The 12,613-nt window shown below is 41.1% G+C and overlaps 1 protein-coding gene across 1 annotated transcript in view; it reads left to right on the top strand.

Annotated features, from left to right (window-relative positions):
* fto (FTO alpha-ketoglutarate dependent dioxygenase) overlaps positions 1-12,613 on the top strand; it is a 97,981-nt gene that overhangs the window by 21,383 nt on the left and 63,985 nt on the right. The window contains exons 4-7 of the mRNA XM_037247346.1: positions 426-548; positions 3,099-3,178; positions 3,389-3,532; positions 9,322-9,441. Coding sequence (XP_037103241.1) covers positions 426-548; positions 3,099-3,178; positions 3,389-3,532; positions 9,322-9,441 — 467 coding nt within the window. The remainder of the gene's footprint in view (positions 1-425; positions 549-3,098; positions 3,179-3,388; positions 3,533-9,321; positions 9,442-12,613) is intronic.

The following is a 12,613-nucleotide window of genomic DNA, read 5'->3' on the forward strand; positions in this document are numbered from 1 at the left end:
ATTATGTTTTTAAGATTGAAGAATTGGATGCACTATATAGTGCTTGAAAAAGCCTTCATTAAACTAGATCAATTTGGATTTTGATTTTTTGAGAATAATAATAATGTAAAAAATAATTGCATTTGATTCCTGACATTTTAACTAGCTCCAAGATACACGTTCACCAAATAGCGTTTTACCTCCAAATGTAAAACTGTAAATTGAATTTAAAAAGTGCTTAACAAATGACTTGAACTTGAACCTCAGCTTTATTTACTGGTCCCACCTTTACTGTTAAACGCTCATAGTATGTTGATTTACATCACAGCCACTATAACATAATAAAACACCAGGCTGCTTTAATGTGTTTATATTTCAAATTTGCCATTTTTCACTGCTTGAAACTTGGTGCGTGTCGTAATGTTCGGCCTTGTTGTGATTGACAGGTGAGAGCGGTGAATGCAGCGGTGAGAAGGCGAGCTGGAGAATCGGCCTCAAGGTGGCCTGGGACATCCACACACCTGGCCTGATGGTGCCCCTCCAGTCTGGAGACTGCTATTATATGAGAAGTACTAAATCTCAACAACACACATACATATGCACCATCAAGCCAAATTCGAAACCGTTTTTTTAAAATGTTTTTCAAGTGTTCCCTCCCCAATGACCCATACCGGCGGCCATGAGCATGTAATTCACTCACTTTTTGTTCTATTCTCGCCATTTAAAATTGACTGCCGGTGAAAGTGATCTGAGGTGTTGTGAATGTATGCGGCAGCACTGCAAACTTAAGTTCCATGAAATTGAGTGCATTAGCAGAGGTTAGGGAAATGCTAGTTGCTGGGGCCAGACAGATGGACTGAAAGTTTCAGGATGTAAATCAAAGTTTAAGGCTGAGGTCAGATTGCTGCACTAGGCGGTAAACACATTCATGCTGATTATTATGTCGCCTACAAAGCCAAAACCAAGTTTTTATGTTCTCTGAGAAATCAGTAGGATTTGGTAATAAAACGTTAAGGGGGAAAAAAAAAAAAAGGGAAATTTTCTGGCTTTCCGTTTCCATGCATGCAATTCTCGTATTTGTGTTTTTCCTCTTTGTGATTTTCAAAATTTATTGAACACATTCTAAATTATTCATAGCTGAGATTGATTGGTGACCCTTCCGCTTGCCAAAAGTTGGATGGGGTAAGCTTGAGTGGAAAAAAAAAATGCATCCCCTTACGATGTCCCAATATTTCATCAATAAAATAATCAAATATGCCTGTCTTACAAACAGGCATGTGATAGATACCTGCCATTTTTTTGACAAGCATGAAATCTGAATTTAAATGAATCTATGACTCCTTGAAGACATCACATTTTCTTTTTCCGAGTCTGTCGCAGCCTGTCCCTCACATTCGTCTTGACAGGGCTTGAAGCCGACCTCCTTTTAGCCCCAATGAGATTTACAATAGAACCGTCAGTTTCAGGCCGGGGCCCGATAATAGAGTGATGGGCCGTTGCGCGGAGCGTTCTAATGGGACTTGACTGTCGCGGATCAGTGAGGGAATTTACGCTTCGCTCAGTGAGCACGCCCTTGAGAGGCCCCGACTGCTGCGCGCCGATAGTGGCTCGCTCCGTGGGGGCCTCGGCCGTTTGTCGCTTTCTCGGCCCACCTGAATTAAGTACTTGGCACGAGATGCGCACGCAAAGGTTGTCGGCGCTTTTTCGGTCGATGCCGGACTTCTTCATTTGTAAGAAATAACGTCTGTGTGAATCGTACGTCAGAAGACCATAAGTCATTTCTTTCCTGGTGTTAGATAAAAGGCAGGAGGCAAGAAATAGCCGGACGGACGGCTGGACAGAAAAGTGACGGCTACCACGTTGCCATTTGTCTCCCGGCGGCCCCTTTTCAACTGCTAATGTCTAAAACCACAAATTGAATCAGCATCATCTCCACCCAAATGGAATTTGGCCAGTTAAATAAGGAACAATGCAAGTCTTGACACCAGGCCTGTTCCGTAATCAGATTCCCAGGTCCCAATGCACACAGGAGGGTGGGGGGGGTGGTTGCAGACACGAGTTGACCCAATATATTTAAAAGCCTGCTTTCTCGAAAAAGGAGGACAAGTGGCAGCAGGCGCAGGGGTTGAAAGAAAGATAAATACTTATTACAGTTATTGAGTTTGCCTCAACTCCCATCCCCATGCCGCCAACGCATCCGGCGTGCCAAGAAAAGAGCAGATTGATGGAGATAATTTGTTATTGGATATAAACAGTTTTAAAGACGCCGAGTAATTCCGCCCGGGGACCTAATCCGTCACAATCTCATCAGAGTGAGGGAGGGCAAAAAAATGGCGGCAAAGTTGTTTTCTTTGTCGCCGCCTTTTTCTCGCTTCCAACCAAACAATAATATCGTCCTCCCAAAGCGCTCGGCTGTTTGACTTTCAAATCGCATGCATTAGACGGTGTACTCCCCCGCTACGGGCGGGTGTAAATACGCACATGTGCCGCCATCGACAGTCGCCTGTCGTGGCTAAATTAATTATTGGTCTATGAGGCAAATAACGACAGCACCGTGGAACATCTATACTCACAAGAAACACATGGCGGGATAGGCGGGAAACAGCAGTAAGGCCTCTCCGTAAAGCTCCCGCGATATTGGACAAATGTTTGTCGGTATGGCGCTGACGTCTTCGACAGATTGAGTGTGATCTGGCGTTGTTTGCTAATTAAGAGACCGTGCTATAGTGCTGCTTGCTCCCTGTGGACCCAACACAGTCTGTCGCGCAATACCCAAAATTTGGGCCACATTGGCACCAGGTATATTGTACATTTTGTTCTTTTTTCTTTACTTTTAAATCACACTGACACTGAGTTTTCCACTTTTTAAGACTCTTGTCTATACGTAACTACAGTCTGTTTCTAAAGTATTGGAACGGCAGGGGCAATTATTTTGTTTTTGTGGAATTCAGATCAAAAGATGAATATACACAAAAGTTTTTTTACACAAGCAAACAACTTAGGACAGAGCACCTTTAATGATACACATTATATTTATACTAAACCGTAAACATGACACCAAATGTATATTTAAACTATTTAAATTGACCTTGTTTTGTTGTCTTTGTCTTGTCTTCCAGATAGCCTAAACAGCACCCACCAGCACTGCGTCCTTGCCGGAGATGCCGTTCGCTTCAGCTCCACCCACAGAGTGGCTGAGGTGAGAAAATTTTACATTGACGTTTTACTAATTCTGTTAAATCACAACTGGACAAATATCCGCACGGCTTGCTCCAAGAAAAAGATATTGGCAGATTAAAAAAAAAAAGTTTTTTTTTTTTTTTTTCAGTCAAGCATATATAACCTTATCAATAGTGGTCATCATCTAGTATGTGCATCAGAATTTTTCTGTATCTCCGTCCCAATCAAGTGTTCCAGCGGGACTCTGACCTACATCCAGTCCCGGTGCCAGGAGGCCATGTCCAACCTGCACACGGACCCGGACACCGGCTCCCGCAGCTTAACGACCCTGAGGCCGGCCACCATGCAACGCTGCGAGGAGATCCACAATGAGGTGAGTGACTTCCCGCATCACAGCACAGCAGTGTCACATTTTGTATATGCTTGAAAAGACGGCAGTGTTACCGGTACCGTATTGCTTCACCACATGGAATCAAAGGAGGCCGGTCCGGGAAATAAGGCTCTGTTTTTCTTTTAACGGCAAGTGAAAACAGAACACTTCAAAAGTTGTCAAAATTACTAGCAAACATAAAATACATCTGTTTTACTCATAAAAACATAAATAGGAGAATAACTCACTAAAGCTGTCTGACTTATGTTGTTTGTTTGCGCATGATTTTTAGTGTGTGCGTGTTTTCTGGGCAGGCGGATGGGGACGGCTGCACAGTACTGTAAAATACAACTTAGTCCTTCAACTGATTAGCAACAGGACGTTTATTTAGGCTAATTGATTTACTGTGCATTGAATGCATTAAAAAGTTTGGAACATCACAAATAAATACACATTTATTATTTATTTATTGATATACAGTATGTATTTCTTTAGTTTTATTTCGCGTGTATGACTCAAGGCTTATCTTTATGTTTGGTGGAGCTAGTGGTTCGGTACCAGCTGCAGATATGACACATCAGACATCCAGTGAATAAATAATATCATTGTCAATATAGAATGGAATGAATTTAAAGTGAAACCATGTGCGCTTTTGTGCACTGCCAACATTTGCGCGCTGTAGAGTACAGTAAGCGTGACACCATTGCAAGAGTATTTTATAACTAAAAATCATCTAAGAATGATCGCATTCATTACGTGAAATGAATATGTCCTGCTCATGCATGTGTTGAGTTTTTACTTTGTGGATTATTTCAAGTCCTTCTGTGTACCGCTGTTCTATTGTTAAAAAGTGACTTCAGGAACAATTGATGTCATTGATTGACCCGTTTACGTTTTGCTAGAAACATGACCTCTAGTCTGACAAGTCTGGCGCAGAAATGTATGGGTTTTTGACTTGTGAACGTTAAGCAAACTGGACTTAAGGTGTCAAGTGTGCCCAAACCTTGAACAGCAGTCTCCAAAATGCCATCAAAGGTAGTGCTTAGCATAAACCCACATTTGATCCTGGTTTAACATGCCCTCACTTCCTTGTGCACACCCAGAGGCACATGCTAGCATGTTAAAGCTACCGAAAAAGAAGCTTCTCGCTGTCCTCCCTCCATTTACTCGCTTGTTTCCACTCTGGGGAAACAACGCCTCAAAGTCCAGGTAGTTCTCATTTGCCGCAGCCTGTGATGGATTGCATGGTAACAGCCTTCCCATATGTTATCTAAAGATGGAGTCTTACCCCGGCGCTCCTCGCTAACCCCTTTTCACTACCAACAATGAGCAACTCAACTCGGGGTGTTGCAGGGTCAACAGAGACTCTTTCCGCTAGCTTGCCGCTGGCGAACAGTTAATATCGCACTTCACCTCTTCGCCCTCCCCTCCGCACCCTGGGCTCCCCAGGCCTGCACATCTTAGCCAACGCTAGCATCCCGGGAACCCCAACGGGCGGGCATGACGGATGAGTCTGATGTAAGGTTGTTTAAAGGTTGTAGACAATATTAATTATTCAGCTGAGCCAAACAATAGAGTTGCGTTTTTTTGGGGGGAGAGTTGGCAACACCTGCTAGCTTTCCAGGATTAGCAAAAATGGGCTCGCTACGGGAATACAACTCTGCAATAACTAAAATCTGGACAAAATATCTCAAATCAAGGGGTTTCTTCCTCATCTGTTTTCCCCCCTGTAAGCATCTTAAGAAGGTATCGTAACATATTATTGATATTTAATTAGTGGTTTGGAGTAAATTGAATTTAGCATCCCAAATTCCATAATTTTATTGATGAAGGTAGTCTAGTATGTAGTACGCAAGCTTTATGTACTTTTAGTTTTACGAAGTGTTTCCAAATTAAATTTTTCCGTTCTATAGGTAGATTTTTTTTAATCACGTAAAGTCAAGTAATCAAGTAAAATATTCCCACTTTTGATAGTTTTGAAGACATAATTGTTCAAAAAAACAAATTGCTGTTTATAAGAGAGCAGTTGCATGTTAATGTATGTGTTGAGGTGAAGTGGTGGGTGTTTGGTTGTTTGAGTGAGCTGGCGGGGGCCCCCCTCTTGGCATTTGCAATGATCGATGTGGCCATTTGTTTGAAGTTGCCCACGAGAACAGAACACCCACTTAAATGATGTATTGTTAGCAGCGTTATTTATGACGGCGGTCCACCTTTGGCGTGCGGCAGGCTGCATATTGCGCAGGTTGTGTTTGACATGGACGACTGCAGTGTGAACAAGCCTGAGACGTGCAGGCATCCTGACCCGAGCACCGCCCTATGGGCCCTTTTAACAAAAGAAAGCGCTAACGGCAAAGCTAGCACCTCCTAACGAGGCGCTGGGCATACAGAGTGAGCTAAGCTAGTACAACCAATTACCTAGTCAACATATGAACAACAGTCAACATTTTTTTTAATTCATTGATATTATTAGAATTTTATTCATTTATCCAACTGAGAGCAGATTTCATTTTGCAAATCTGGCTGCATAACATATTTTTTTAAGTTTTGGTCAACTGTATATAGTATTTGGAAATGTACGTACTTACTGTAACCCAGATGGATGTACACTAAACTCGCAAACATTACAAACAATTAACAAGTGGACACTTTGTCTACTAAAAAACAAAACAATACAAACGTTTTCAAATTTTCATCTCACCCAAAACCAGCTGGAATAGACTCCAGCTGTTATCCCGAATGAGCTCAAGGGTGGGAGAAAACGGATGAATGTTTTCAGGCCACAAACAAAACAAGTGGTCGTAAACAGTCCAAATTGGATCCATCCTGGGAAAAAAAACACATAGCCCTAACATAAACAGCCTCTTGTAGTCACTTTTTGGTCGTTCTTCCTTCTTTACCCAACAAGAAGGAAGCGTCCATGTTTTACCTTTGAAATGCTAATCCTAGACGCAAATGCCTTGTCCCATTTAAAGCTACTGTGTCACCTCCCAGGTGGTTGTGTGACGGAAAGCCCTCAGGGACCCCGCTCGCTAATGATGTTGGTAAATATTGAAAGCTTCACCCCAACACGCATGTTCACGGGGGAAGTGCGCACGTGACCTTCCAAGGTCTCTTTGAAACGCCTCACCTGAGGGGCGTCTGACATCTTGTTGTAATCTCTTAAAACGTGTCTCCTTCTGATCTGTGCCAGATGTTGTCTGTGTGACAGTTATTATTTAATTCACGTGTTCACCTTTTGTTTGCTGTATTGCACAAACGGAAGGGCAAAGCAATGGCGTCAAACTACTACTTTTTTAGGCTAATGAATGTACGTGAAAATCACTAAAGGGATTTAATGATTTTTATACATGATACATTTAAATAATCCAAGAGTTGACATAAATTAGTATTGGAATGGTAAAGTTATCCATTAGACAGATTTGAGATGTTACTCTAAAATTCATTGTTTCAAAGTTCCATTTCTGGGCTTGATGTTGGACAAGTATAAGCACTGGGCCACACACATGAAAATAATTTGACATGTGTGTGTGTGGCTTTTTTTTTCCCTCCCTACCTGATCTGTGTGGTCTTTCTGGGGCAAAGTAAACACTAGTCGGCGGAATGGGATCGATTCAACTCATCAGCTCCCACCTCGGGCTCCCCTCTGTCCCCCTGGAAATTAATCAGGTCCGCTGAGAGAATACCATAAAGAAAAAAAATGTGCCTCATTAAATGGAAGAGGAAAAAAATGGAGAGTTACTTGTCCTTTTTGGCCACAGTGGGCAGCCAGGTAGCTTAACGTGTGACTAATATGTAGCTAGTGTGTCCATCACCAATGGAGATGACAGCAACTGCCTCGGGGGAGCCGCTAGCAGAAAAAGCAACCCCAACAACTCTTTCTTCGCAACCGTCCATCCTCGTAGCGCCCAGCTGGACGCTCCAGTCCAAAATGCCACAACTCCACAAAGTCCACCGCGGCTCAAAGCGGTTTGTTTTCTCCTAGCGGAAGGACAGGCAGACAATCAGAAGACAGAAAAGGAAGGAAAGGATGTCCGATATCGGGCCTCGATGGCTTTGTTGTTTGTTTGAGCCGCGGTGATCGAAGGGGAGTGGATACCGGGGAGCATAAAGGATGACATTTCTTTGAAGGCTGGCTTGTATGGAGCCACCGAGAAGCTTCCGAGTAGCGCCGACTCGGGCCTGTCCTTGCATGTCATCCCTGCCGGGATCAGAGCGATGATCCTGTGTTCTGCCTCAACACTAGATAATACATCACATAGTACAGAAAAAATATAGGGAACACTAGAAACTGTTGAGTCTCTAAAATGGAGTTTCAGATTTTTATGGATTTAAAAACAATTTTTTGTTCCCTCATAGTAAGTAATGGGAATACAAATAAATGCCATGTATTAATTTTACAATAACATTCTGCACCACTATGTTTTGGTCAAATACAAAATCTGTAATCTTTGTTTTATGTTTATACTAAAAATGTAATGCAATAAACAGCTTGGCACTCGCCGTTTTTTTACGATAAACAGGGCGTGTTGTACGATACAATGCGGGAAAAGGCTCCTTTAGAAGAACTACCATTTGAAATATGTGCAACTCCACTTTATGTTGTACAGTTGTCAAAATGAAGTGCCGCTTGCTTTGTTTCGTCTACCGATGATGCTTTGTAGGACGTTTTGGGGGAGGACGGCGTTACCTTCGCCTTGGCGGCAATTGGGAAGGCGGGAGGCGCTCGTTGACATCCGCGCTTACGCCTGCAACTTTTTAGGCAGGGATGCAAACAAAGGGCACAGGCAGCGTCGATACAAAGAACAAACGCAAAAACCGGCACATAGTTAGAAACACCTGGCTATACGCCACTTCCTTGCAAGGATTAAATCAGCACTTCAAAAGAGCGGGAAAAAAATACACACACAAAAAAAAACGGGTCCCAGCGGAGTAGATTGGAGTGGATCAGTATAGGCGAGACTGTCATCTGTAAACGAGGCGGGAGGGATGGGGAAGCGGGATAGTACCAAGTGGGCGGAGCTTTAAGGTGTTCTAGTGGGTAAGACTTTGATTAGTGTTGTACACAGTCTGGTAAATCATATTCTGAACAATTATACAACCGCGAGAATAAAAAAAACAAACTACTTTAGTTGTAAATCTTATCAAAGTTTTATGGTACTTGAAGGCATGTTAAGGTGAATATTCAATAATTAGTCTGTCACAATTTTAATAATAAATAATTAAATGTTAAGCTATAAAAACTTTTTTTAATTGGGAAAAAGTGTAATAAAGTGTAATAATTGTATTCAATAATTAATTGTCTCAATTTTAATAATAAAAAAAGAAATGTCAAGCTATAAAAACATTTTTTTAATTGGAAAATAAGTGTATTAATTGTGATAAATTTCAAACCTTTTCTTTTAAAAAACATGTCAAAAACGTCTTGATAATTTGTTTTCATCGTTCTTTCATGGTAAAAAATACTGACCAATTCAGTCGTCAGTATGTTTGTCCGTATTTCCCACATGAAGACTTTCAAAGACTGTTGGAACAATGAAATCATTTCACACTAATGCATTTAAGTCGAATTTGGTAATTTACTGCTGCAAAGTAAATCGTGTGAGAGAACAGAAGAGGACCGCATAACGGGCTCGCCCTTAAATTGCCACGATGGGATTAAAGTGTCATCATTCAATCGTTTATGGTTACACCAAAGATCAATTGTCTTTACTAACTGAAAACAAAAAAGGCTGTTTATTACTTATAGACTCGATCAAGATCGTAATGCTTTGTGTTTGTCGACTTGCGTGCAGGTGGAGTTTGAGTGGCTGCGTCAATACTGGTTTCAAGGCCGGCGCTACACACGCTTCTGCAGCTGGTGGAGCAAACCCATGGAGGAGTTGGAGAAAGACTGGAAAGTGATGGAGACCATGGTGAGCTTTTGATCTCGTGTTTGCCACACAACACAGAGTACACTTGCACACTCTTTGATGAGATCAGACACAAGCGCTGTTTCAAACAACAATGGAAAGTTAATAATGCTCGCTTTTGATTGACGCTGACATTTCATGGACTCGAGAGAGAGAGGCACAGCCTTCTTGGGGAATGTTGCAGAACAGTTTTAAAAAATAGTGAGCTACAAACACATATTTAGAAAAACGTCATTGCCACCATTTGCTCACAATTTCCCCCAGTGGTTTTAAGGGTGTGTCGAAATATGAAATTGTTTATCTCCCAAAAAACACTTTTGTTCCTGTAGTACAAAAATAAGCAAAAAGCCTTCCAAAAATTGCTTATGCTTTTATGGTAGAAATAAAATCACCACATTTTAATATTCATAATTGTCCAATGTAAAAATTTGCACTAACTGTGGTGTTTGGAACTCCATAGTTTTGTGCCCCCCCCCAAAAAAAACTAATTTGTCATACTGCAAATTTTAATAATTGTGTATTTTTTTACAATTTAGAAATTTGGGAGAAAATCAAAAATGGGAGACAGTATGGAATTCTAACACTTGAAATTTGAAAAATAAGTACTTTAGAAAGTCACAATTAATTGTATGACATCAATTTACACACCTAAAATTTAGCTTTGAAATTTGGCCTTCATATTCAGCCTATGACTAAAAAGCATCCAAACACACTACAAAAATTGAAAAACACACACACACATTCATATTGAAAAACAAAAAAGCAGAAATAACAATTACCAATGCTGAGCTTCACTGTGCTTTTCACCAACCAAAACCAAGCAACCAAATCTAACCGGCGCTAACATACCATCAACATAAAAAAATCGCTTCACCAACATAAACCAACGTAAACACCCATCCGCTTGTGAGGTAAACACAAAACTCCCTCAACACAAATGACGAGGCGCCCAAGAAATGCCCACCGTCCAGGGAATGCGTGTGTGCGCGTGTGTTTCTTGTGACATGACGGACGGGCGCCTTCTTAAAGACGTGTCATTTGTTTAATCGCAGCCTCGCAGACGCTTTTATTGCGGAGGGACGCGGCTATTAGTCAGACACCACTGTAAAGGAATCACTTTGTAATGTCACACTCATAATTAAGTCTCCGGCATCGCGCTGTACACATGTGCCACACACATTTACACACACAACACGACACTGCGCTCGCTCTCCAAAGTGTTTGCGTGTCTAACAAGCTTGACGTCTGAAGCAGCAGGGGGCACTCTTGCATCACTGAAGCATCCTCTATCATCCAACACTCTCTTCCTCGCTTTCTCCCCTGTGTTTCCTTGAGTCGCTCGCCCGCCCGCCGCCAGTGACTGGAGAAGCTCTCAGTCTATGTCAGTGTGCGAAGCTGAGCAGTAATCACATCTAATGCTCGGGCGGGGATGAAGACTGAGAGAGCCTCCTCTCTCTTTCCGTAGCTCTCTCGCAATTTCACTGTCCAAGCTCTGCCGGGTGAGATGAGTGGGTGGACGGGTGAGGTTTTTTGTTCTTTTTTTTTTTTTTTTTTGGGGGTGGGTGCTAAACTCATCTGGAGTGCCGCCTCTGGGGGCCCTGAAATGAAGTGAGTGATTTGGAGGCGCATTTAGAGAAGGGCATCAAGTGAAATGTGAGGTCTCTTTCTCCTGCTCGCTCGCCTTGTTTCGAAGTGTCACCCAAGCTTTTTCCGAATGTTCCCGGAACAGCCAAGTAAGCCATGGCCTAATTTTTGGTTTACATTTGGAATTATTCCATGTGGTCAAAAAATACTTGAATGAAACAAAATAGTTAGATAGAATTGAATCATGGAGAATTATTACTCAGAAGAGTGTGTGTTACAGAATTTGAATATATTTCTTGCACTTGCATATCAATAAAACACAAAAAAATAAATCAAAAGTATGAAACAAAATCAAAACATATTAAACATATTGCACATGATATATATTTGTAAAAGTTAATATGGTTTGATATTTAACTACCACGAGACATACGTACGTGTAGTCCCTGCATTGATTTAAGGTCATTTACTTAAAATAAAAAAGACTTCAAAAAAAATCCATAAGAATAGTTTTGTATATGACTTGATGTAGATGATAAATCAGCAATTTTATGTTTAACTATTAAAAATATTTACATTTAAAAAAATGAATACAAGTCAGATGTATTTATCAACATGTATATAATAAGCATATAAACTCTACTAATTAAAATGACAACAAATATAAATATAAAGGGGGAAAATAAGTTAATGATGTTTTTAAACGTCCGTATAGTAACAAGTAAATAAATGTCATCCGTGCAGTAGACATCTTGCGCTAATGCAGGAAATTCAAGCTCGTTTTTTATGACTAAATAAAAGCCGCAAATATACAGCGACATAGTAAATATCATCTGAATAATGTTTTCTAATAAAATAGAAATGGAGAGACATACTTCATAGTACAGAGAGATTTAAATACAATAAATAAGCCAATTTTCATATACATACTGCTGCTTTGTTTATTTGTTTTATGTCTCCCCTCTATTTTGTCCATTCATTGAGCCGATGCAAAAATAATATTACATTTGCCCGGCGCGCAAACGTAATAATTCAGGCGTCGTGATGAAAGACAACATTTATTGCTCTGGCAAGCAATATTTACATCCCCGTGCATCGACCTCTTCCATACGCTGATGAAAAGCACTTCATGCATGTGACTTATAGATTTTCCTCCTTTTGGGGAGTGTGTGCAGATGTGGGTGGGGGGTGTTGCGATCACAACACATTTCTCTTGCGTTATTTAAATCAAGAGCGCCTCCCCCTCCCCACCCCACTTCTCCATCAGGCACACGCACACACACACATTTTTGTTGCATTTATTTGGAAACCAACACCTGTCTGTGAAGCTGTAGAAATGACTCCATATGGTTCTCTGTAAATAAAATACATATTCTTAACAATAACGGCGAGGGGTACCTTTTCGTGTTGATGAAGTCCTCCGATGCCCACTGTAGTTCTGAAAACATTCAATGATCACAGCAATGTTCATTAAAGTTCATTAGTGTTTATATTAGTATTCGGCTGTGTCAAACGCTCTGACGGAGACGTAAATGGCCCACGGGCCGCAGGTTGCATGATATGTTGTAAAACGATGTGAAAACATTTCACC

The sequence above is a fragment of the Syngnathus acus genome, chromosome 3 (genome assembly GCF_901709675.1).
Source record: "Syngnathus acus chromosome 3, fSynAcu1.2, whole genome shotgun sequence".
NCBI lineage: Eukaryota > Metazoa > Chordata > Actinopteri > Syngnathiformes > Syngnathidae > Syngnathus > Syngnathus acus.